Source organism: Carlito syrichta, unplaced genomic scaffold (assembly GCF_000164805.1).
Source record: "Carlito syrichta isolate Samal-C Ts95f unplaced genomic scaffold, Tarsius_syrichta-2.0.1 Scaffold305745, whole genome shotgun sequence".
Lineage (NCBI taxonomy): Eukaryota > Metazoa > Chordata > Mammalia > Primates > Tarsiidae > Carlito > Carlito syrichta.
Genome location: NW_007249841.1, coordinates 78,193 through 102,439, shown reverse-complemented (window position 1 = coordinate 102,439; position 24,247 = coordinate 78,193). Strand labels below are relative to the sequence as shown.

The 24,247-nt window shown below is 43.2% G+C and overlaps 1 protein-coding gene across 1 annotated transcript in view; it reads right to left on the bottom strand.

The window, feature by feature from the left end:
* Positions 1–24,247, bottom strand: part of TEC (tec protein tyrosine kinase) — an 86,472-nt gene that overhangs the window by 7,589 nt on the left and 54,636 nt on the right. The window contains exons 7-13 of the mRNA XM_008062550.2: positions 20,136–20,201; positions 13,761–13,815; positions 9,703–9,782; positions 8,007–8,140; positions 4,183–4,257; positions 2,410–2,581; positions 546–762 (exon numbers count right to left, since the gene is read on the bottom strand). Coding sequence (XP_008060741.1) covers positions 546–762; positions 2,410–2,581; positions 4,183–4,257; positions 8,007–8,140; positions 9,703–9,782; positions 13,761–13,815; positions 20,136–20,201 — 799 coding nt within the window. The remainder of the gene's footprint in view (positions 1–545; positions 763–2,409; positions 2,582–4,182; positions 4,258–8,006; positions 8,141–9,702; positions 9,783–13,760; positions 13,816–20,135; positions 20,202–24,247) is intronic.

Sequence of the window (24,247 nt, the reverse complement as noted above, 5' to 3'; positions counted from 1 at the left end):
AGAGACAGGATAAGAGGGGAAAGAAGGAAAAATTAAGCAGTGTCTCCCTCACAGTCACTCAGAACCTGGGACAGATTTCCTCTCTGGTTTTTTCAGAGGTTACCACGAGCCTCCATCTTCTCCCAGGATTTCAGAAATAAAGAAAATGAACCATGGGATTTTGCTACGGTTGCTGTTTTTGTGCGGCAGGAAGGAATTTGGGGTCTCCTCAGAAGGTCAAGGCTGGTTCCCACTTCCCATCTGGCATAGTGGCCCCCCATAGCTGATGTTCCCTTCTGTTACACAGCGGGGGTGATCACATTCACTGGGGGCCACGTCTCTGGGATTCTTAGGGAGCTCAAATACTTCCTGCACAGAAAATGCTTAGAGTTGTCAACTATGTATATTATTAGAGTTCATGAAGATCTGTCCTTTAAGATCACTGGCACGTTGCATGTACCAAGTCTCAATGTCAGGGTAGCAGACACGCTGCTAAGAACAAGCACCTTGGCCCGTGTGGCCAGACCTCTAAGGAGCGCAGCCTGCCAGCGTTGCGGACAGCTCACCAGGTCCCTGTGGATGAAGCTGTTCCTCTCCAGATACTCCATGCCCTCACACACGTCCTGGCACATGCTCAGCAGGGCGTCCCTGCCCAGGTGACCTTGTCGTTGCCGCAGGAAGTTCAGGAGGCAGCCCCTCTCCATGAACTCCGTGACAATGTAGGTGGGCCTCTGCTGTGTGCAGACCCCATAGAGCTGCACTAGCTTGGGGTGTGTCAGCTTCCTGGAAGAAAGACACACATGCGCATGCACAGATAGAAACACACAGACACGCACCCAGACACACACACACACACACACAAACAGCACACACAGACACGACACAGACACACACACACAGAGATACACACACAGGCACGTACAGACCCACAGACATAGACACAAACAGACACGCACAGACATATACAGAGACACACACACAGACATACACAGCCACCCACACACACACATACATGTAATTACTGTGGGAAAAGAAACCGCCAGGGTTCTGGCACTTTCTCCCCATTTTAGACCCCAGTCAATGCAATTTTAATTAATCAGAAACCTATACATTAGGAGCATACATCAAGGAAGTTTCCATAGTAAATTAATCTCTATTCTTAAACTAAACAAGGCAACCTAATATCTGTTATTATTGTTAGATTCAAGAGGTGTGTGTGTGACGCAGAAATGCCCACAATGGTAAAGCTTGGGCTTCCACTAAGCCTGTCCCCATGTGGTGGACGCAGTGCCCGTGGAAAGTGTTTAACCTCTGGGACACTCCAAAGCCCCCGTGTTTAACATACAGGGTTTTGCTCCCTCTCATAAGGGAGAGCATGTGGCACTTTTTCTGTTTCTATGATTATTCACTTAGAACATTGGTCTCCATCCATACCCATGTTGCTGCAAAGCACATGATTTTGGTCTTTTTTGTGGCTATGTCGTATTCCAAGGTATGTGTGTCCCTCATTTTCTTCATTATCCAGTCCACTGAGGGTGGGCACCCCAGTGGGTTCTGTGTCTTTGTTACTAAAGGGATCACTTATTTTTTCTTCTATCAAGTGCACCATCATTTAATAAACTGTGGTGTTTTCATACAATAGACCATTATGTAGCTAATACAAAGGGTGGCCTAAGCCCAGGAGGTTGAGACTGCAGTGAGACGTGATTGTGCCACTGCACTCCAGCCTGCGCAATGCAAAACAAAATGAAAACACTTGCAAGTGTTAGAAGCATTGGAAAACAGGCAAGAGATACTTTAGATTTAGGTTAGGACTCAAAGTACTGTACAAATGTTGGTGATTATTATTTTCTTTGTACAGCTTGTTTATAATTTTCTACTGATTTATTTGTGCTTTCATTTATTCATTCATTTATTTATTTATTTATGGCAGAGTCTCACGACATTGCCCACGCTGAAGTGCAGAGGCACAATCACAACTCACTGTAGTCTCAACTTCCTGGGCTTAGACCATCCTTCCACCTCAGCCTCACAAGCAGCTGGGACTATAGGTGCCACCATGCCTGGCTAATTTGTTTTATTGTTTTGTTGTAGAGACAAGGTCTTGCTGTGTTTCCCAGGCTGGTCTCAGACCCCTGGGCTCAAGTGATTCTCCCACCTCGGCCTCCCAAAGTGCTGCAATTACAGGCATGAGCCACTGCATCTAGCCTTTTATTTTATTTCAGACTGAGGGGCACACATGCATTGAGGAATGGTGGAGGTTGGACTCCAGGTGACCCATTCCCAGACAGTAAACACTGTCCCCAACAGGTAATTTCCAAACCCCAAGTTCCCCTCTTTTCAGTGTCCTGATGTCTTTTTGTCCCATCTTTGTGAGAGAGGCCACTTTTTAATACAACAGAAGGAGCTGGGAAGATGAGGACCACTTACATCATCACCTTGGCCTCTTCTATGAAGTCCTCCTCACACATGGCACCTTCCCGGATGGCCTTGATGGCGACCTTGTACTGGGCCCTCCACTTGCCCAGCCTTACCACCCCAAACAGTCCACTCCCCAACTCCCGCATGAAGGTCAGCTCCGAGGGGTTGATTTCCCACTTCTCTGCAAGACACGAGGGGTGAGTGGGGCAGAATGAATCGTAAGGAGGACACGGCAGGAATCATGGAGGAACCGATGGCCAAGATCAGCAGCCCCAGAGCCATGGGCAACCCTGAAGCATCACCAGCCACACACGGGACAGATGTGCCAACCTGCCTCTGGCCTGTGCAAGGCAGCATTCGTCCCTTGGGGTAGGAAGGCCCTCGAAGTGTCACCCACAAGCACAGAGGACTGAGAAAGGCGACACTACGTAACAGGCTAGTAGCAATACAGCTTGAGAGCTGCAGCCACTTTTTGAAAATGATACTTTTCCCTTTGCCACTATTTCCACTTGGGATTTTTTTTTCTTTTTCAACTATATCAAGTTGGAAATAATTTAGCCTGCTGTGTTGCAAGAGGAGACTGAAAACAAAACCACAATTATCTTCTGGAGGGCAGGCCCTATGTAGTACCAGCTTCCCCCCACCCTAGGGAAATATTCTAGCAACCCATTGTTATCTGTGAACCAGCTGGTATTATGAGAGGCTGTGTTCAGCTTCAGTGAATGTTTTTTAGAGATTCTTTCAAGGCACTTGCCCATTTCATAGTGGGTGATTTATGAGTACACCCGCCCACCACACTGACCGTCCAGCAATTTTTCACCAAAAATGGCTGGACTCCCATGTCCCACCCTCCCTGTTCAGCCAATCTTGCCCTGAATGACTTCTTTTTTTCTTTCTCTGGATGAAAAAGTCCACATTTTACCAATGTGGAAGAGGTGAAACAAAAAAGGGCAGAAGCTTAAAAGGCATCAAAATGGATGACTCCAAAACCTGTTTTGAGCAGTGAAAAAAGCATCTCGACAGGTGTATTGCATCAAACAGAGAGTGCTTTGAAGGTGACTGGAGTTTAAACATGTGAGAATAAATACAAAATTTTTTCTAAATAAATTCTGAGATCTTTTGATCCCCCCACGTAAAGGCTTCTGCCAGGAGCAACAAAAGCTATCAGGCTGGAAGCCTTCTCACTCCCCTCTGTTCTTACACTCCTGTAAGTAACAGTGGGAGGACCAAGAAGGGCTTTGAGTTTTTTTAGATGCAACATGATAATGCTGGTTTTTCACTAACAGAAAGTTTTACTGAATTATGAATAATGATGAAAATAGAAAACCTAGAATTACTACAGCTATGAATATAATCACCTAGAAAGTCATACTATAAACATATAAAAATAGTTCTAAGCCAGGTACACTGGCTCACACCAGCACATTGGGAGGCCAAAGTGGGAGGATCGCTTGAGGCCAGGAGTTCAAGATCAGCCTGGACAACATAGTGACACCATATCTCAACAAACATCTTTTAAAATTAGCTGGGCATGGTGGAGCATACCTGTAGTCCCAGCTACTTGGGAGGCTTAGGTGGGAGGATCACCTGAGCCCAGGAGGTTGAGGCTGTGGTGAACTATGTTTCCCACCACTGACCTCCAGCCTAGACCACAGAGTGAAACCTCATTTATTTAAAAAATAAAAATTATACTACGTGGAATTCTACACACCCAAATTTGTCTAGTGATAATTGACTCTTTCCAAGGAACATGAGCTAATGCACCCACAAACTGGGGGTTACCGTAGCTGAATCCCGCGGTGGTAGGTGCACTCTGTCCCTTCACGCCAACCGGGTACCGCAGCCTTGTGACAAGTCCTGCAGCCAAAGAGAATGTCGCAGTCAAGCTTGTGCATGACCACCCTGCATTGTCAGTGCTGAATCAGAAACTCACAGAATCCATCACTGACTCATGTACTGCTCATCTTTGCATGCACGTGCAGCACTGTGCTACATGTCTTTATTCGTTCAACAAACACCTTTTAAACTCCATCATGTCTATCAGGCATCCTGCTAGCTTTCTCTTGTCGCAAATATTTCAAAGGATGCTAAAAGGTTTCTAGCGATTATTATTTCACGTACTTTTTCAGTGTGAGAGCTGAACTATGAAAGGGAGTTATGTTAGTCTGCTAAAAATTAAAGTGACTCACTCGACATAACTCAGTGTGAGCTGTCTCAGCATAAAAACGAGACACTAAAATACCAACAACTGGGAATGTCAACAACTGGAAATCACGAAGGAAAGTTAAATCCCTTAATCCAAGTCGATTACAGCACTAAGTAGACATAGGAGATGCCTCCTGTAAACACCCACAATTCTCTGTATTTCCTGACAGCATACAAATGACTGAAATTATTTTTTGGAGGGCAGGCCCCTTGTAGCATACATGGAATTTGTTTCTTCAGATCAAATGGTCCACCAAAGTTTATATCTGGAAGTTTTGAGAAGGTTGCATCATGATTGCAGAAGAAATATCCTGGGTTGTAGCAAACAGGTGACTGGTTCTTCCATGATGACAACATACCTGCCCACAACATGCTAAGTGTTCAGCAGTTTTTAACCAAAAACAGCATGATCCCCATGTGCCCCACCCTCCCTATTCACTGGATCTAACCCTGAGCCACTTTTTTGTTTGTTTGTTTTCCCAGCTTAAAAAAAAAAAAAATCCTCAAAGGGAAATGTTTTACCCACGTGGAAGAGGTGAAACAAAAAAACTGTAGAAGCACTAAAAAGCACCAAAATTAATGAGCTCAAAAACTGTTTTTAGCAGTGGAAAAGCATGTCGACAGGTATATTGCATCAAATAGAGAGTACCTTGAAAGTGATTAAAGTTTAAACATGTAAGAACAAGTACACAATTTTTAATAAATACATTCCATTTTTTTGGTCCCCCTCATATCTCAATGATTTAAAATTGTCATGTACTCCTCTGTCTCTCCCTAAGTGGTAAGATCTGGAGAAATCAGGATCAATGACTACACCCAGCCCACTGTAGGCCCCCAGACCTGGCTGAGTTCGTAGCATGCAGGAGGCACTTGACACGTGTGTGTTGAACGAATTGAGATAGAGGCAAAGAATAAAACTTATATAAGAATATAGAAGAAAAAAATAGGAGAAAATAAACACCAACAAAGACAAATAGCAAAATAAGAGAGATAGGAATAGATTGATATGAAATCAGTTCCTCAAACGTTAAATCTGGAGATATCACATGGCCCAGCTTATATACAGACAAAGAGAGAGATGCAAACACACTTCCATGCAACACTTGCACACAACTGTTCACAGAAGCATGACTCATGGGAAACCTGATAGAGTTTGAACGTTTGTCCCCTCCAAATCTCATGCCGAAAAGTGGTCCCCAGTGTTGGAGGTGGGGCTGGCGGGAGGTGTCTGGACCACAGAGCAGATCCCTCCTGAAGGGCTGGTGCTGTTCTCATGGTCACAAGTGAGTCTCGCTTCCCTGAGTTCACATGGAGCTGGTTGTTTGAAGGAGCCTTGGCATCGCCCTCCTCTCTTCCTTCCTCTCTCATCACATGACTCACCTGCTCCCCCTTTCCCTTCCACCATGATTGTAAGCCTCCTGAGGTCCTAATGGGAAGCAGATGCTGGTACCATGCTTCTCAGAGAGCCTACAAAACCATGAGCCCAATACCTCACCTCAGGTGTTCCTTTACCACAATGCAAAATGGACTAATGTAGAAACAAACAGGGAAACAACCCAAAGGTCTACCATATGATGAACAATAAACACAATCCGTACAGTGGGTTATTATTCATCCATCAAAAGAAATGGGTACCATATCCAGCAGGTTGACTGAATTTAGAAATTACATCTTCCCTGAGGGGACCTCTTTCCTGAGACATATCAGACTTAAGAAGACTACACAAGCCAGTTTCTAAGGAGGTGCTCAGGCAATCCAGCACAGCAAAAAGTATGGATGGCCATTTATATTACCCAGAACCCCTAGAGACACCTTCAGCAATTTTCCCCCTAATTTCGTTGTCTATAGATTGTACATACTCAGCCTGTGTCATGGATTCATAAGCAGAGGAAGTATGACCTTCTAACACAACAGGTGGGTATTAAAACAACTCTTCTGGTTTGGAGATATAGGGGCTGATTTTCTGTCTCACCACTTAGCATTTTTATGCTGAATTTGGAACTTCTATTTTTCCTAAGAGTTCAATGTGGATGTCTATGCTGGCCTGAGAATCTCACCATGCCACAGATATCATGCCAGGTTCTGGGTGGTAACTCAACATTAGGCAGAAGTTATGGTGCCACTACTATGTATCAGGCCCTGTGCACTTTATTTATAGTATCTGATTATTCCAATAAACTTGTAATGTAGATTTTTAAAAAGAGAGAGAGAATGGAATGCTTATACATGCTACAACATGGACAGATGTCAGAAACTTTAAGTCAGAGAAGCTTGTCTCAACAGACCACATAGTCTATGATTCTATCTATATGAAATGTCCAAAACAGGCAAATCTTACAGAGACAGAAAGTAGGTTAATGGTTGCCTGGGGCTGGACTGGGGAAAGGAAGCAGGCTGATGGCCACCGGGTATAAGATTTTTTTGTGGGACGATGATAACATTCTTAAAACTAGATTACAGTGACAGTTGGCACAATTCTGTGAATATAATAGAAACCACTGAATTGTACACACTCAATGGGTAAACTTTATGGTATGTAAATAATTATATCCCAGTAAATGTTCTTTTTTTTTTTTTTGAGTCAGAGCCTCACTCTGTCTCCCAGGCTGGAGTGCAGTGCCATGAACACAGCTCACCGCAGCCTCAACCTCCTGGGCTCAGGTGATCCTTCCTCCTCAGCCTCCCAAATAACTGGGACTACAGGTGCATGTTATGCACCTAATCAATTCAGTAACTGTTCTTATCATAATCTGAAAAAAGTGAAAAGAGTCACAAAATAACAGACTTTGCAAAGAGTGCCTTGGATAAAATTTCAAAAGTTAATCTTCCATTAATTGGGTTAGGCACTTGGTTTTCCCTTGCCTGGTCACATCTTTAAAGTCAAATGCTAGAAATCTTTCTAGATAGTCCTGTGGGACTCTAAGAATCATGCATGTGGTTTCTGTTCTTGTTTGGGGGTGTTTGGTTTGTTCCCACTCTAGGGGTGTGTCCACAGTAGTTTAGGAAGATGGTAGGTGTACAGGACATACTGACTCCAGTCCTGGAAACCCACAGCACAGGACAAATTCTAGTTCACATGGTGGCTGCTGTGACCTCTCTGAAGATACATCTTCGATTTTAGTTTAGTCCCAAGGACCAAAACCACAGAGATGTGAACCAATGCCATCAACCACTCAGGATAACTCAGGTCCTAAGGTCAAGATGGAGCTTCCTATAACACTTGACACTATTTCTGATTTTTCCTTTTTATATATCACTCTATCAATAAGCACTAATTTTAAACCAATCACATTTTATGATTTACTAACTGTGACATAAAACTGCTCAAAGAAGAATTCATCTAACATCTGATCATGTTAATCCCCACCTCACACTGAAATCGGTGCTGACGGCTCACGTACCCGCTGCGTTGTGCTTGTGATATTCAATAATCTCAGGAATCGATCCAAAAGCATGCTTCTCTGCTAGGTAATACTTCTTTGGAGATGTTGCTGTTTCCTTTATATGGTAATGCCTGAAACCCGATGTGCCTTCTCTGCAACAGAAACCGGAATGTGTCAGAGTCAAGCAGAAACAATGTAGTCAGTGCACAGGTGCTTTCAGGTGGTAACCCGGGGTCCCCCCCACACGGCTCCTTCTATTCCTGGCACATGTTTTACTTTTCCCCATGTTCTTCTTCCCAGCTTCACTTCACATCAACAGGCAGAAGTTTTAAAGGGGTCACTGATAACATACGTGGTCCCTTGCCTGAGATTTTGAAAGAGGACATTTATCACCTCCATCTAACAACAGTTCAAGGTCAAAACAGCTAGGAGCAGCTAGTATCCTGCTGTTGACACAACTTGCAAATTTCTGGACACTTACACCTCTCACGTGAATAAGTTAAATGTATAAATGCACACATTCATCTTTAGATCTAGAATGTAGGGCTTCTCTGGCTATTTCTTGCTTAAAATACTTCCCAGACGACTCCTGCCCCTCTTAGAATAAAGTCCAGGATCTCCGACAGGACATGACCTTGGCATGACTTTGCCTCTGTGTGTACCTCGGGTTTCCCCCTCCCCTTTTCCTCCCACTCCACAGTCCAGCTGCAATATGCCTTTCCAGTGCCCTGAATTCACCATGCCCTCTCTGCCCTTAGAGTCCAGGCAGTTTTCTGGGTCAGAAACACTCCTTCCCCTCCATCCAAACTGTCCTGCCTCACCTGTCAGATCTCATCCTGGATGTCACTTGGGCCAAGACTTATGGTGGACTCAAGATGTGTCCAGGCTGTGTACCACCCCCTACCCCCACCCCCATTCACACATTACCCTCTTGCATGGCACTTGCCTATATGCCACCATCATGCACCACCACCCCACACATGCCACCACCATGCACTGCCACCATGCACCACCATCATATGCAACCACCACATGCCACCACCTCATACCAACACCATATGCCCCCGAAACATGCCACCACCACGTAGCCACAACCACACACCACCACCACACACCGCCACCACACACCCATCACCACGTGCCACCATCACACGCCACCACCACTCACAGATTATTCTCCTGGATGGCACTTACCTATATACTACTATATACACCATGCCACCACATGTCACCACTGCATGCCACCACCTTCTGCTACCACTATACGCCCACCACCACACACTGCCATCATATGCCACCACCACACACCACCACTGTGCACCATACTACACATCACTGCCACACGCCACTGCCATGGCAGCTCACACCACTGTGACCTGCCATCATGTGCCACCATAACTCCCTGTCTGCCTGTGTAGACACTGAGCTGGCAGAGGGTGGGGCCTGTGCCTACGCTGCCCTTGCTGGTCTCCTTAGTGCACGGTAATTATTTGCTGACCATTACTAAAGTTACTAGAACCATTCTTAACAAATGCACATGTGGAAACAATAGAGAAACTTGCTGAAATATAAACACAAAGAGATACTACAGACTTTAGAAATCAAGTTCAGGTTTTCTGTTTTTATGCTGAGATACAGCATTTTTTTTAAATTAGAAATCCATACAGGAGGTTCAAACAAAAACGTTAATTTTTTTAAAAATTGAATTACTCACCCTCCAAACTTTGAATAAAGGGAGACTGTGTACAAGCCAGGCTGACTGGAGTCCCTTACCATAAAACCACCTTCTTTATCCTAAAATCCAAGTTAAGAAAAAAAAATTACTTCAGTTACTAATAGCAGTGCCATGGAGAAAATCCAAGAATCAAATCTTACAATTTTAGGATTATTACCCTTTCCCAGAAAATCTGCTTTGGTGAAGAGCAACTTACCAGCCTAGCTTTGAGAGAGGTTTGGCCCAATCAAGGTTTACCAGGAGGGACAGCCTCCTGGCAGTCAATTCAAGAGGCCCAGGGGCTTCTCTGGGAATTGGGAATGAAGCAATTCTGTGCTCAGGTTTTTGTGGGACCTGATCATGCAGTTTTTACTGATAGGATGAAAAATAAATTGCTATAGGGTATGCATGGTAATCCACAAAGGGCAACAAAGGAGAAAATAAAAACTAGTTGAAAGCTGGCAAATGATCATTCTTTAGAAAAGCTATAAAATCTGCTTCTGTCTGTATGTTTGCATGTCTATGTGTCTATATGTGTTATGTGTATGTGACATTTCTATGCAATCTAAGATAATCGTTAGCAAATAAAGCTAGTTTAAAATTGTTGGCAAAATAAAATAGAAACATCTTCAGAACTTAATTTAGATATTTTGTCTGGGTCTTCTGGTCAGATAGGTTTAGGCTATTTCTGCTAGATGTCTTAAGGCAGTGGTCTGGTCTCCAACATTTTTGACACCAGGAACCAGTTTTGTGGAAGACAATTTTTCCATGGACAGGAGGCAGGGAGGGCGCAGGCAGAGGAGGGAGAGGAAGCGGAGAATGGTTTGAGGATTATTCAAGTGCATAATATGTGTTGTGCACTTTATTTCTATTATTATTACACTGTAATATATAATGAAATAATTATACAACAAACAATAAAAAAAGAGGTACAGATGGAAGTAGTAAATAAAATGATGGGCAGGCCGCAAATGGACTAAAATAAGTGTCAGATTCTGACTTAAAGTCTGCCACCAGATGCAGCTGTACAATTGAAGTACATCAACTCACTTTCCACTCACAGATAGGGTTTTGATATGAGTCTACAAGCAATTTATTTACTGTGATCTCTGATTTACTGCAGTCAAACTTCACTGCCAGCGTTAATCTGTATTTGCAGCCACTCCCCAATGCTAGCATCACTGCCTCAGCTCCACCACAGAGCATCAGGCATTAGATTCTAATAAGAGCCCTTGTATGTGCAGTTCACAATAGGGTTCACACTCCTTTGAGAATCTTATGCTGCTTATCTGACAGGAGGCAGAGCTCGGGCAGTAATGTGAGTGATGGGAGTGATGGAGAGTGGCTGTAAATTGAGATGAAGCTTTGCTCACCTCCTGCTGTGGTGCTCAGTACCAATCCATGACCCCGGGTTTGGGGATCCCCATCTTAAAGTCATAAAGCTATTGCTTATGTGATGTTTTTGATACTTGCTTGACTTGTACGTGAGCTTAATTAAAATTACTTCCCAGGTTTTTCACAGGAAACTAGGACTACTAAATGTTAAAATAGTAGTTAAAACATGTAACCAAAACTGCTATATATAAGAGCAACAACTCTATATACAGTGTATAAAGAAAGAAAGATGTATGTTTGGTGAAGAAGTTATACAAAGGACATGATAATGTGATTTTGCTAAAGAAAAGGTAATTTTGTCTAGTTTAGAGGTTGTTTCAAAATGAAGTGAAAAATGATAATAGATAAAAGTAAATAGAAAGAAATAAAGAGGAAAAAGAGAAGGGAGAGTCATAGGACTTGTCCCAGCAGGGTGAAAATCTTTAGATAGTTATTAAAAAATCAAACGAATAAGATGGAAATTCATGGGGCAAAAAAAAAGGTCTTAATACTATTGAAGGTCAGGTGAACCAAAATGAGTCCTTGCTGTTCCCTCAACATTAAAGGGCCCCAAGCCTGGTTGCTGTATTTCCCCCAGCCTGGAGAAATTTACAAAGCTGAAAGACAGAGATTACAATGAGAAGGCAGACCAAGGATTGTTTGGGGCAACAGTTGAGCCAGGTTAACCACAGTAAAGATTGACAAAAGGACCTTGATGCCTTGGCTCAACCCACTGCTGGGAACTCAATGTCCTCTGCACAAGAGAAGTAAGACCATCTGTCTGGGTGGAAAAGAGAAGTTCCTCAGTCTAGAACATAAAAATGTAAGGCATGATGAGATTGTGAAAGTTAGAATGTTTAAACAGGCTTTATGTAAGGTACTGTTGTCTCCCTTAGGTAAGTGTTTTACAAGAATGGACACCATATCTGACTGGGGAAATGTGTCCCCTGTTTAGTACTATGAAACAGAAGGCATGTAAATCCATCCTTCAAGCAATATTAATTAGACATGTTAAATGGGAGCCAGTAAGACCACCCAAGCCCACAGAGTATAGAGTAAAAGCCAGCATGCTGATGGGGACCAAGTCTCCCCTTGATAGTCCTTTGTGGTACATTTACTGGGGCTTGAGGGAAAAAACTTCTGAGGGCTGACCACTGGGACTTTGGACCAGAGAATTTCCATTTTAGGGCACTTACTACCTTGCTATGGGACGTCAACTGAGACTACCCCTGTGACTGAAGAACATACAATGATTGTGACACCTGAAATACCCATGCTGTCTCAGGTGATATTAGAGAAACACTCCAATGGGGAGAGCAGTGCCCAGAAGAGTTCCCCCAATAAAATGAAAATGGTTCCTATAAGATACTGCTACCTAGAGTGTGTGGGGGGAGATACCCAAGATTAGGGGCCTCTTTTACCCAGGACTGACTCTGGAACTGTGTGAGAAGCTGCTGGGTTCCACTGTGCCCCACAAAATCTCCCCACGGACCAACCAAGAGCTGCTTGGTTTGTGGGTGGTGGTCCCAAGAGAAACGGGCAACAACCTGTGTGGAAGGTTGCTACTCTGAAGAAGAATAAAAAAAAACTTTTTTAAAAAATGTTGAGCTATCTATAACTTACAGCAATTAGGTAAAGTATACTTTTGTAAGCAAAATTGAAACATTTGCCCTCTACATAGTTCCTCCAAGATTTGGAAACTATTTGTCAGTTTTCTCATTTTATGGTATAGTAGCTATTTGCATAAGTTCAATAAGAACATATTGTGGTTTGTTTTTGTTTTTGTTTTGTTTTGAGTCAAAACACTCTGTTACCCAGGTTGGAGGACAGTGGCATTCTCACTCACGCCTACCGCAGCCTCAACCTGCTGGGTTCAGACGATCCTTCTGCCTCAGCCTTCCAGGTAGCTGGAACTACAGGTCCACCCACCATGCCTGGCTAATTTTTTGATTTATTGTAGAGACAAGGTCTTGCTAAGTTGCCCAGGCTGGTCTTGAACCCCTGAGCTCAGGCAATTCTATGGCTTATGCTTCCCAAAGTGCCAGAATTACAGGCATGATTCACCACATCTGGCTAGAATATATTTACAGGATGCATTGGAAACAATGGTTATTTTACCAAAGCTTTGGGCTTGTGAGATTGTAAGAGCCAATTTTGAGCTCATGGAATGTAGGAAAATGACCATTACATGGCAAGAGTGACATCATCTTGAAGCAAAACCATAATGATGACCAATGTTTAACCCCCACTTACAAAGGTATCTGCAATAAGGTCTTCAAACAGCGCCTGTAGCATAGACAATCCCTCAGGAAGATGCCTGCTAGCCTTCCCAGTGGCCACAAGTCTTGGCAAGAAAGTCTGAGGACACGATCAGCTGCACACATTTTACCCCAAAAGCTTGCCACATAGAGAATACTTTCTGGAGGGCTGTGGTGGAGACCCCCTGCCTCAAGGCCACCTGAGACATGGCTTCTGTCTCTAAGTCCCTATTAAATGTTTCTTTTTGAGAAATTTTGTCTGCCTCTTTCTTCAGCTTCAGCAACCTCAACCTTTGGGGGTAGGTTTGCATAGACTCCCTCACTGCAGAACAATCTAGAAGCAGAGAGCTGTGGAGCCACTTACTAGGAATTCATTGAATTAATTGGAGCTGAAACCAAATCCACAAAGCAAGTATAAATACTTACTTCACTTCTGAGGAGCTGTTCTGCTTTGCTTCTGTTCATATTTCTGCAATACCATCTGAACAGGGAAAAAAAAACACATTTGGGCTTTCAAAATTACTTTGACTCTTTTCAGAATTAATAATGCTGTTCATCAATAATAAACATAACCAATAGGAACAAGACATCACTCGTAGTCTCAGTAATGGATAACCAGTAGCATTTTCATGTATCTACTTCCAGACATTTTTCTGCGCATATTTGTGTGAAAATACATATGTGTCCATATTCTATTGTTTTAGTAAAGTAGGTTCAAACTGTATGTACTATCTCATAATCTGACTTTTTCATACATCAGTATATAATATCTTTGCAATTCAAGATGGCTCCTTGGATCATGGTATGCCATGATTTATTTAAGCTATAGTCCCAGCCTGTAGTCCCAGTACTTTGGGAGGCTGAGGTGGGAGGATCGCCTGAGCCCAGGGGTTCAGGATCAACCTGGGCACCATAGCAAGATCTCATCTCCACAAAAAAATTTTTTTTAATTAGCCAGACTGGTGGCACACGCCTGTAGTCCCAGCTACTTGGGAGACTGAGGAGGAAATTCTGCTTGAACCCGAGTTTGAGGCTGTGGTGTGCTGCAATTGTGCCACAATTGTGCCACTGTACGCCAGTCTGGGCAACAGAGTGAGACCTTGACCCCCCAAAAAAAGCATTTCCAATTATTCAATACTACAATCACAGCAAGAATGAATGCTACTCCCCTGACTTGAACATGAAGGAAACATCACCTTATATTGCCATCTTTAGTTCAAGTTCAACCTCATTCCAAGCCCTCCTCCTACCAATGTGGCAGAAGAATTCATCGCAAGTCATTACAGAGACTCCTCACAAGACTTCACAAAGGTCCCAAGAGTCCAAAGAAACTGAAAATCCTGGAGCAGTCTCCTGGGTCTTCCAGACGCTCAGGTCGGCACAGTCCCAGCCCCATGACTGTGAGGCGCTACCATCAGAATACCTGCATCTCCCCCTGCCAGGTCTGGCCACCACCCCATGGCACACCCCAAGGCCCTGCGATCTGTGCCCCCTTCTTAACCTCCAGAGCACCTTCTCGATACTGTTCTCACCCACCTCATCCTCAGAGATACTCCTTCTCTCTATTTCCCTAGCACAATCAATCCCTCCATGTCATTGAAAGAAAACAAGCCAAAGAATATGAACTCAAGACCATTTTGGCTTTTAGTGGGTCTTTGTTTGCTTTTGTTTGAGCTGGGGTCTCACTCCGTCATCCAGGTTAGAGTGCAGTGGCACAATCATGCTTGTCACATCCTCAACCTCCTGGGCTAAGGAGATCCTCCCACCTCAGCCTCCTGAGTAGCTGGACTACAGGTGTGCACCACCACACCCGGCTAATTTATTTTATTTTATTTTTGTAGAGATGAGATCTCACTGTGCTGCCCAGACTTGTCTTGAACTTCTGGGTTCAAGTGAGCTTCCTGTCTTAGCCTCCCAAAATGCTGGGATTTTAAGTGTGGGCCACCATGCCCAGCAGGCCTTCAGGTTTAAACTGGTTTTGACAGATGCTTTTTAGAGGCCAGGGAACCATCTCCCACAGTCATATACTCTGCAATTGGTGTAAAACCAGCCCGGCTTCTCTGCATTCAACCTTTCATGAAAGATTCAGCATCTGCTTCTGGCCCCGCAAACACCCCGAGACAAGGGAACATAGAGGACTTCCCTGATAGAGGTAGGGACGTGTGCAAAGAACAGTAGACAGCACGAGATCGTTCTCTCTGGATTCTTTGGGTAGCAATCAAATGCGATTACAACCTCAGTGAAGCTGAGGACACTAGATATTTTATCTGGACTCCAAGGTGATGAGCCAGCCCTCAGAACTGTCAGCATCTCATTACCCAGGACCCACTTTCTGAAATGAGACCATGTTCCATAAAATTGCAGCTGGGATCTGTCTACTTCTGAACACAACTGAGAAAACACAATACATTGGAGGACAGACACTATTCCATGCATACGAGAAATGTGTCAAATGCCAAAAACAACCACCAAAAATTAACTAAGGAAAGAACACTGGAGCTCTAATTATGTCTTATAAACCAGAGGGATTTGAGAACCTGAAAAAAAAACCAATTGAGAATAGAAGACCTGGCCCCATATCTGCACAGAGGAAGCCACGGGGTGATCTCGGGTACAGACGCAGGAAAGAGGCTCCACCGTGGCTCTCTCTAGCAGATCCAGACACAAGACAGAGGAAGAAGGAGGTGCCTTCCTCATTGCTCAGTGCCAGCTCCCGGGAGGGAATACGGAAAGAAAAAGGCCACTGCCCATGGGCAGCAGCTCTGAAATTTCATTCTGAAGGGTCGTTTTTTGGTTTTTGGGTTTGGTTTGTTTGTTTACTTTATTTTATTATAGAGATGTGGGGTACAAGTGAGGATTAACTTCATAAGTAGGCTGCATGCAGGTGAAGTCTGGGCCTCCAGCTGGCCCTCACTCCCACAGGTGGGAACCCTTTGTGTTGTCATGACCCCCCCTGGCAGTGCCCAGTGACTGCTAATCCCTCCCTTGTGCTAATGCAACTAGCGTTCAGGGCCCACTGAGAACATGCAGTATTCGGTTATTTGTTTCTGTGATAGATCGCTTAGTATGAGGGTCTCCAACCCGATTCAATTTGCCACAAAGTCCATGATTTTGTCCTTCTTTATGGGTGCGTAATACTCCATCGTGTATATGTACCACATTTTCTTTATCCAGTCCACTTTCGATGGGCAGCAAGGTTGGTTCCATGTTTTACTATTGTAAATAACGCAGCAATAAACATACACGTGCAAGTGTCTTTTTCAGAGAACATAAAATTCTTCTCTGGGTATATTCCCAGGAGGGGGATTGCTGGATGGTATGGAAGTCAATTTTCAGTTCTTTCAGGAATCGCCACACTGCTATTCATGGAGGCTGAACTCGCGGGCACTTCCACCAACAGTATAGAAGCATTCCCTTTTTATAGCATTTTCAGGTTCCCTGGAAAAGGTGTCCCCTTCCTTGGGACATAAATTCAGGCCTTTAAGGGTAGTTGAAGGAGGGAGGAGGGAAGAACAAAAACAGATGAATAAGCCAGGGGTGGGTATTTCTAGCAGTTCAGGGCTTCTCCTTCCTCTCCTGTGACTGTTCATCCCCAGGCAAGAAGGAAAAGACACAGCAGATCCCCTGAGTTCTCTCATCAGGAGGGACGATACGCACTTTGAAAATGGTAAGGAGCCCACAGGACCAGGGAGTGTGGCCATAGATATCACAGGCCTCTCGGAAGCTGCCACAGAAATGCCTCACTGGGGTGTAATACCTTTTGCGGAAGGAAGGACACGTCCAGATATCAAGCCTGTGACTTGTGGGCAATTCATCAAGTTGTTCTATCAGAACCTTAATGTGAATTAGTTTTATTGTCTGGTCGCCTCAAAACAGTGTCTGAATAAAGGGAAGGAAGAGATTTATTTAGGGCATTTAGTCTCTGTTGGAAAGGTCAGATCCTGGCCAAGCTTCTTGGAGAAGATGGGTGAGGGCGTGTCATGAAAAGAAGTGGTAGAAATGAAGGAAAATATAAACCAACCCACTGACTGGCTGTCAGTCTTAGCTGTTCTCTAATCTGGACACCACGCCTAAGCCACCCCCTCAAAGTCTTTATCCTCGTCTTTTTCCAGTTCATCTTTTTGTTTGTTTGTTTGTTTGGGGGGTTTTTTGGTTTTGTTTTTGAGTTGGGGTCTCACTCTGTCACACAAGCTGGAGTGCAGTGGCACCATCATAGCTATTGCAGCCTCAACCTGCTGGGCTCAGACTATCGTATTCTTCCACTGCAGAGCTTCCTGAGTAGCTGGGACTACAAACACGTGCCACTATGCCCAGCTAGTTTTTTTTATTTATTGTTATGCTTCCCAGGCTGGTCTCAAACTCCTGGGCTCAAGCAGTCCTCCTATCCTGGCCTCCCAAAGTGCTGGCATTACAGGCATGAGCCACTGTGCCCGGCAACTTCTTCCAGTTCTAAGTGTCCTTTCATTTCTGTCACTTCCTTCCCTTAACATCTTACCATCAAGAATGCCCTATCATTGACCATCACAACGAGCTCACTTTCTTTCCCAGCACTGGCTTCTTGAGCCCTCTCCTTCCTACAGAGCTGATGGAGTGTGGAGGTCACAGCCAGGTTCCTGACAGTCCTGGGAGTCACAGGGTCGGCGATCCTGAGTCCAGCCCAGTGGACAGTCTGCTCCTGGGATTTCTCCTGGGCCCCAGCAAATAGCAGAAGAACTATCCATTCAACACTTGGAGAAGACTTTTGTATTGAGCCCTGGGGATGTTAAAGATGTGTTGCAGGATGAGCTGTGGCGAAAAATCAAAATAAAAGCCAAAACATGGAGTAGGAAGATAGCAGAACGGGGTCTCCCACATGGGAACAGGTATTTGTGGTCATCTTCTGGGCATGGCACAGTGCCAGGCGGCATCCCTGGCTTAGCACAGCGTGGAGGTGAGTTCTCACGCCAGGGACCAGCCACAGAAGTCCAGAGTCACACAGAGGAGGTGAATCTCTCAGACGAGAGGAAATGTCAGATTAAGAGATAGCCCAAAACCCATGGCCGTGAAGCACAGATCAGCATCTAACATCTCTATTTAAAATCTCATGAGGCAAGAGAGAAGGCCTACTCATACTGAGATATAGGTTATCTGGTTTCCAAACACCCTCCTCAAATGATCGGTTAGCTCTCAGTCCTGTCACTCCAAAACCAAGTCCAAGTTTTCACCTTCTAGCACCTTCCCAATTCTGAAGATTTTGCACTATTTTCCTAAAACCTGTTTAAGAGCAGATGCACTATTTTATATATACAGATCTGACCATTAAGTTCATGAATTAAGCTGAATATCACTACAGCTACCTTCTGAAATACTCCCCTTGAGAAGTTATGCACTGATGCCAGTGCCTTATTCACCTGTCAAAGCAACTTTCTGGATCTCTTTTTTTTTTTTTTTTTTTTTTCAGAAAAAGTTCCAGAATTGCTTTGACAAGTAGATGAGGTGCTGGTGTCAGTACATAGCTCCCCAAGGGGACTACTTCAAAGCTGACCGTACTGACATTCAGCAGTGAGGTATACAGCACTTTTTCTAGGATGAATTCACGAACCTAATGGTCGGACCTCATATATATAGTTTATACTCCCATCTACTTCTAAAATCAGTCAGGGATCACACCCCACTGAGTGCTGTGACCTTCTGAACCCGTCTACCTTTTTCTAGATCTTAAGTTGCACTCATGTTATAGTAAGTGATGTGAACAGAGGAAATGGAGTGTTGTTTTTACAGCATCAATACACAACCATAGAATGACCACAACAGAGCATCTGAGACAGGCAAACCTTATATTAAAACTTGGCCACGCACTGCTGATGGCCACATAAATGTGCAGCTGCTCTGGGAAGCAACCTGACAGCGTGTATCAGCATCTTCACAGTGTTCACAGACAGCCCTGAGCTCACGCATACGCGTGGTTTAGAGATCTACTCTAAAAAGCAAGAGGTCGTCCCAGTTATGTTTATACAGCAAAGCTACCTGAAACAACCTACACAAAACAAGGAAATGATGGCATGAATTACTGTACGGTCGTGTGTTTGGTTGTAATCTCAAGGCCTAGTGCAGTGCCCAGTACAAGCCAGGATCTCAGGAAATAATGAATGCATTTATAACTGAATGAATGACTGAGCCAGGAAAACATTCTCAAAGAATGCTAAATTCATGGGGAAATATGTAACACTCATAATATGCTGGTAAATGCAAAAGAGGATATAAAACAATACATGCGGCATGGTTTTATCTTTTTAAAAACAGTAAAAAGATTGCAAGGAAATATACTAATGTTAATAGAGGTCAATTCTCATTGATCTATGAGTAATTCTTCTTTTTAACATTTTTTCATATTCTCAAGGTTTTTAAAAAAAATAAGAATTATATACTGTTATTTTTGTTAGGAAAAAAGTATAATAAGGCATGTCTTTTTAAAGGCCACTCTGTGAAATTTTATTCACATATCTTGAATGACTGAACAATGATCTGCATTTCAAAGTCAGCTAAGTTGTGATCTGTTTCAAATCAATTCAATTATGCTTAAGTCATTTCTGCATGTAAATGATAGAACTTGTGTAACTCCATTCACACATAGCACCTTAGGAAAAAAGTATCACAGAGATTAATTCTCAGGGTCTTTCACCACATTAAACAACTAAGTTAATGATGACACCAACTTCTAAAGAGAATAAAACATATCTATTAATTTTCAAAATGTCTTAATAATTAGGCAAATGAGAGCATTTTCTGGTTTCCACATTCATAAGATAAACATTTACTTACTCATATTGATCTAAGTTGTTTGATTTCTTTCCTGTTACATAATTACTTGGGATATATCCTTCACTCCTAGAAACAAGAAAAATACTTTGAGTAAACTGAAATTGCTTGGTAGAGAGGTTATTAAAAGAAAGAAAAATTATTGCCTTTCTGGAATAATTAAAGCATGCTGCCTCATGCTTATTGGGAAGACTAGCCAATCCCAATAATTCAATAGATCTATTTCATTTGACATTTTACAAAGTATTTCAACATTTGATCCTCACAAAAATTCTGAAGTAGGTAGGCATCATACCTATTTTCTGGGAGGAAAACCAAGGCTTAGAAAAATTTGGGGATTTTTTTTTTCAAGGTTCCGAAATCAGCCTGCAACAGGGCTTGTACTTAAACTCTGAGCGGTGACTATGTCCAGACTCTTCCAATACTTCACAATGCTTCCCCAAAATTCACAATTTCTTTGTATGTATTAAAGAACTCATAACTTCAGAAAAGTTAAAGTGCTGGATTAAAAACTCCCTCCAGTCTAATACCTCATCAGTCCTGACAGAACAAGTTCACAACGGACAGTACCAGACCTTTGGGTTAGTATCATCTAAGGAACCTTTTAAAAAGGTAGATTCTTGGGTCATATCCCAGGAGATCTGAACTGAGCCTTATGTGGGGCCAAAGAATGTTCAATTTTACCCCAGATGACTTTAACACAAACCATAGTATAAGCACTTCTCTGTTGGTAGGAGCTGAGAACTCCAGCATAGGAGAAAGATAAATATAATGAGGCTGACAGTTAAGTTTGTGAATTTATCCTAGAAAAAAGGCTCCATACCTCATTGTTGAACATCACGACGGTCACCTTGAAGTACTCCCCTTGGGAAGCTATGCACTGACACCAGTGCCTAGTCTAACCATCAAAGCGATTTTGGAACTCCTGCATAAGCTTCCCTAGGAGCTGGAACTATAGGCATGTGCTACCATGCCCGGCTAACTTAAAAAAATATATATATATAAACATATTTTTTCAATAAATTGAATAAAAACCTTATAAGATTAAATTTGAACTATTAGGAAGAACTCTGTCTCTCTCTCTCTCTCTCTCTCTCACACACACACACACACACACACACACACACACACACGCATACATGTAGCTCAGCTACATGGAGAAAGCCCCAAGCAATGATAGTGCAGCAGCAGCTCGAATCCTGGTAACCAACTGTCATCTCTGAATATCATTTAGGACTAAAAGAAGCCAGCACTCCTTAGGGAAATGTCAAAATTGTCAGTCTGGTCAGGAAAAATCCAAGAGCCATTCACTGAGCCAGAAAGCAGGAAAGTTCAGCAGGACTGATGAGTCTTCCACCAGACACAGCTACCACTGGCCTAGGATAGGACTATTCATGCCAAAAGACTAATGACAGCAATGGCTTGAGACCAAACATCTGCACATCGTGAAACATTATTAGCTGGCACTATTAGCACTAGAGAAAGCTTAGTCATCGGCCCATTATTCTTAAAGTTGGTTAAGAATGAAAATGTTCTCCTCCCTTTCCTTCATGAATGAAATGACCTGACTGACAGGGCAGTTCTTTAGAGAATGAGTCAAGGTAGATGGAATGATGCAACCTGGAAGTCTACATTTTGCAATCCCTAATGAAGCATGGGTCAAAGCAACCATCGTGGACGAATGCCATCATCACAGGGGGAAGTAGGGATGAAGAACTTTACGACGGAGGGATAAGGTCAAGTGCTGGGCAAGCTCAACATCACTAAATGCCGGCAGCCAGAGTCACCTTCTGTGGACCAAGCCTCTGGCTGTCATTGCCAGCTTGCAGGAAATATAAGGAGTTGCACATTAAATGACACCCTAAGAAAAGCCATCAGCTTACCTAGAAGATGGCTCACTTTACAGGGTAAGTGACCTAGTTTTAACAACAATTTAAAAATGACAAAAGAATGGGGACAATTGTAGAATAAGAAGAAGCATAAGAGACATGTTAGCCAAAATGCAGTGAGTGCATCCTGATTTGAACAAACCAACTATGAATACATATTAGACCTGATTGAGGAAAACTGAGTCATTGCTTCCATCCTTCGACATGGGTCAGAGAAGTGTCTACTCTCATTCCACTTTTTTTTTTTAAGTAGAGTTTTACTGTGTTGCCCAGGCTGGAGTGTACTGGCATGGCTTACCACAGCCTCCAACTCTTGAGCTCAAGCATTCCGCTGCATCAGCCTCCCTAGGAGCTGGGACTGTAGGCATGTGCTACCATACCTGGCTAATTTTTTTAAAATCTTTTTTAGAACTAGGGTTTCACTCTGTCACCCAGGCTGGAGTGCATTAGTAGCAAGGTCACAGCCACCACAGCCTCTAAATCCTGAGCTCAGGCTATCCTCCCACCTCAGCTTCCTGAGTAGCTTGGACTACAGGTGCATGCCACCACACTTAGCTAATTTTTTTTTTCTTGGTAGAGACAAGGTCTTGCTGTGTTGCTCAGGCTGGTTAAAAAGTCTTTAGAGATTAGATTTAGAAGTGAAATGACACAATGACTTGAATTACTTTTAAACATTATAGAAAAATATGGCCGGATAAGTAAGTCAAGATTGGCAAAATACTGGTAATTTTTGAGGTCAAGTGATGAGTCCATTAAGCTATTATGCACTTTCTGGTTGTTTCAAAATGTTTATAATAAAAAATTTTATAATAAAAATCCGATCTGCTGTTTGACAAAGAGGGGCAGTGACGACCTTCTTGAAACACAGGAATAAAAGCTTAAGAGCTACGAGTTGCAAAGAAGGTAACCATGACAGTAAACCAGCACTCAGACATGCTCCCCTACTGAGAATGAGCAGGAGAAGGGCCGTGCCCACACCAGAATGTTCCATGCTCCTCCAGAAGTGAGCTGAGGCCAGGAACTAGGAGCGGGGAGACACAGAGCAAGCGTGTGTTCTGGCACCTCAAAGTGCCGCCCCTTCCTTCCCATTGGAACCCAAATATAAACGAGTTTGTGCTTCAGAGGTGACCAGGGCACAGGGCTTTCTTAACAAAGCCCCAAGGTACCATCCCTCATGTTTCCACATCAACCCATATATTTATAGAAAAGAGGGTGGAGAGGATTGTTTCCTTTAAGTCCTAAATTAGCTTATACACACATTGCTTGCTGTTTAATTGCCTGCATGTCCATATGTGTATGTTTTATATATACACACATGCACACACACATACGAGGTCCAACATATAGGTTGGCAAACCATCCTAGAAAAAGTGCTACATGCCTCACCGGTAAATACCACTACGGTCACCTTCGAAGGACACCCCTTGGGAAGTTATGCACCAATGCCAGTGCCTAGTCCACTCAACCAAGCAATTTTGGAACTCTTTCTGGAATGGCCACCAAAACCATTGTCAATATTTGTTGAGGACTGACAATTAAGTTTGTGAACTTGCTACCACACACTTATATCGGCAGCACTGTAAAATAACTGTATTGGAACACCCTCCCTACTCAACTGATCTGGCCCCCAATGACTTTTCTCTTTACTCAAAGATAAAGGAATTATTGAATGAAGACATTTGATGACATTCAAGACATCAAGGGTAATAGCACAAGAGTTCTGATGGCCATTCCAGAGAAAGAGTACCAAAATTGCTTTGACGGTATACTAGGCACTGGCATCAGTGCATAGTTTCCCAAGGGGAGTACTTTGAAAGTGACTGTGGTGATACTCAGCAGTGAGATATGTAGCACTTTTTCTAGGATGAGTTTGCGAACTTAATTGTCAAACCTCATACACACATATATGCACATATACACAAATATACACACACATTCTCATATACCCTCTCACTTCTCCATATACAAACATGGGGGTCACAGAAGTCAAGTGAGAAGAGGCTTCAGTATACTGTGCACGTGTGTGCATATATACACACATATGTACAGACATATAGACGGAAATTCTAAAAAAAAAATTATAATAGACTATTCCTTAGGAAAATCTGACCAGACATGGTGGCTCATGCTGGTAATCCTACCACTTTGGGAGGACAAGGTAGGAGAATTACTTGAGGCCAGGAATTCAAGACCAGTCTGGGCAACATTGCAAGACTTCATTTCTAC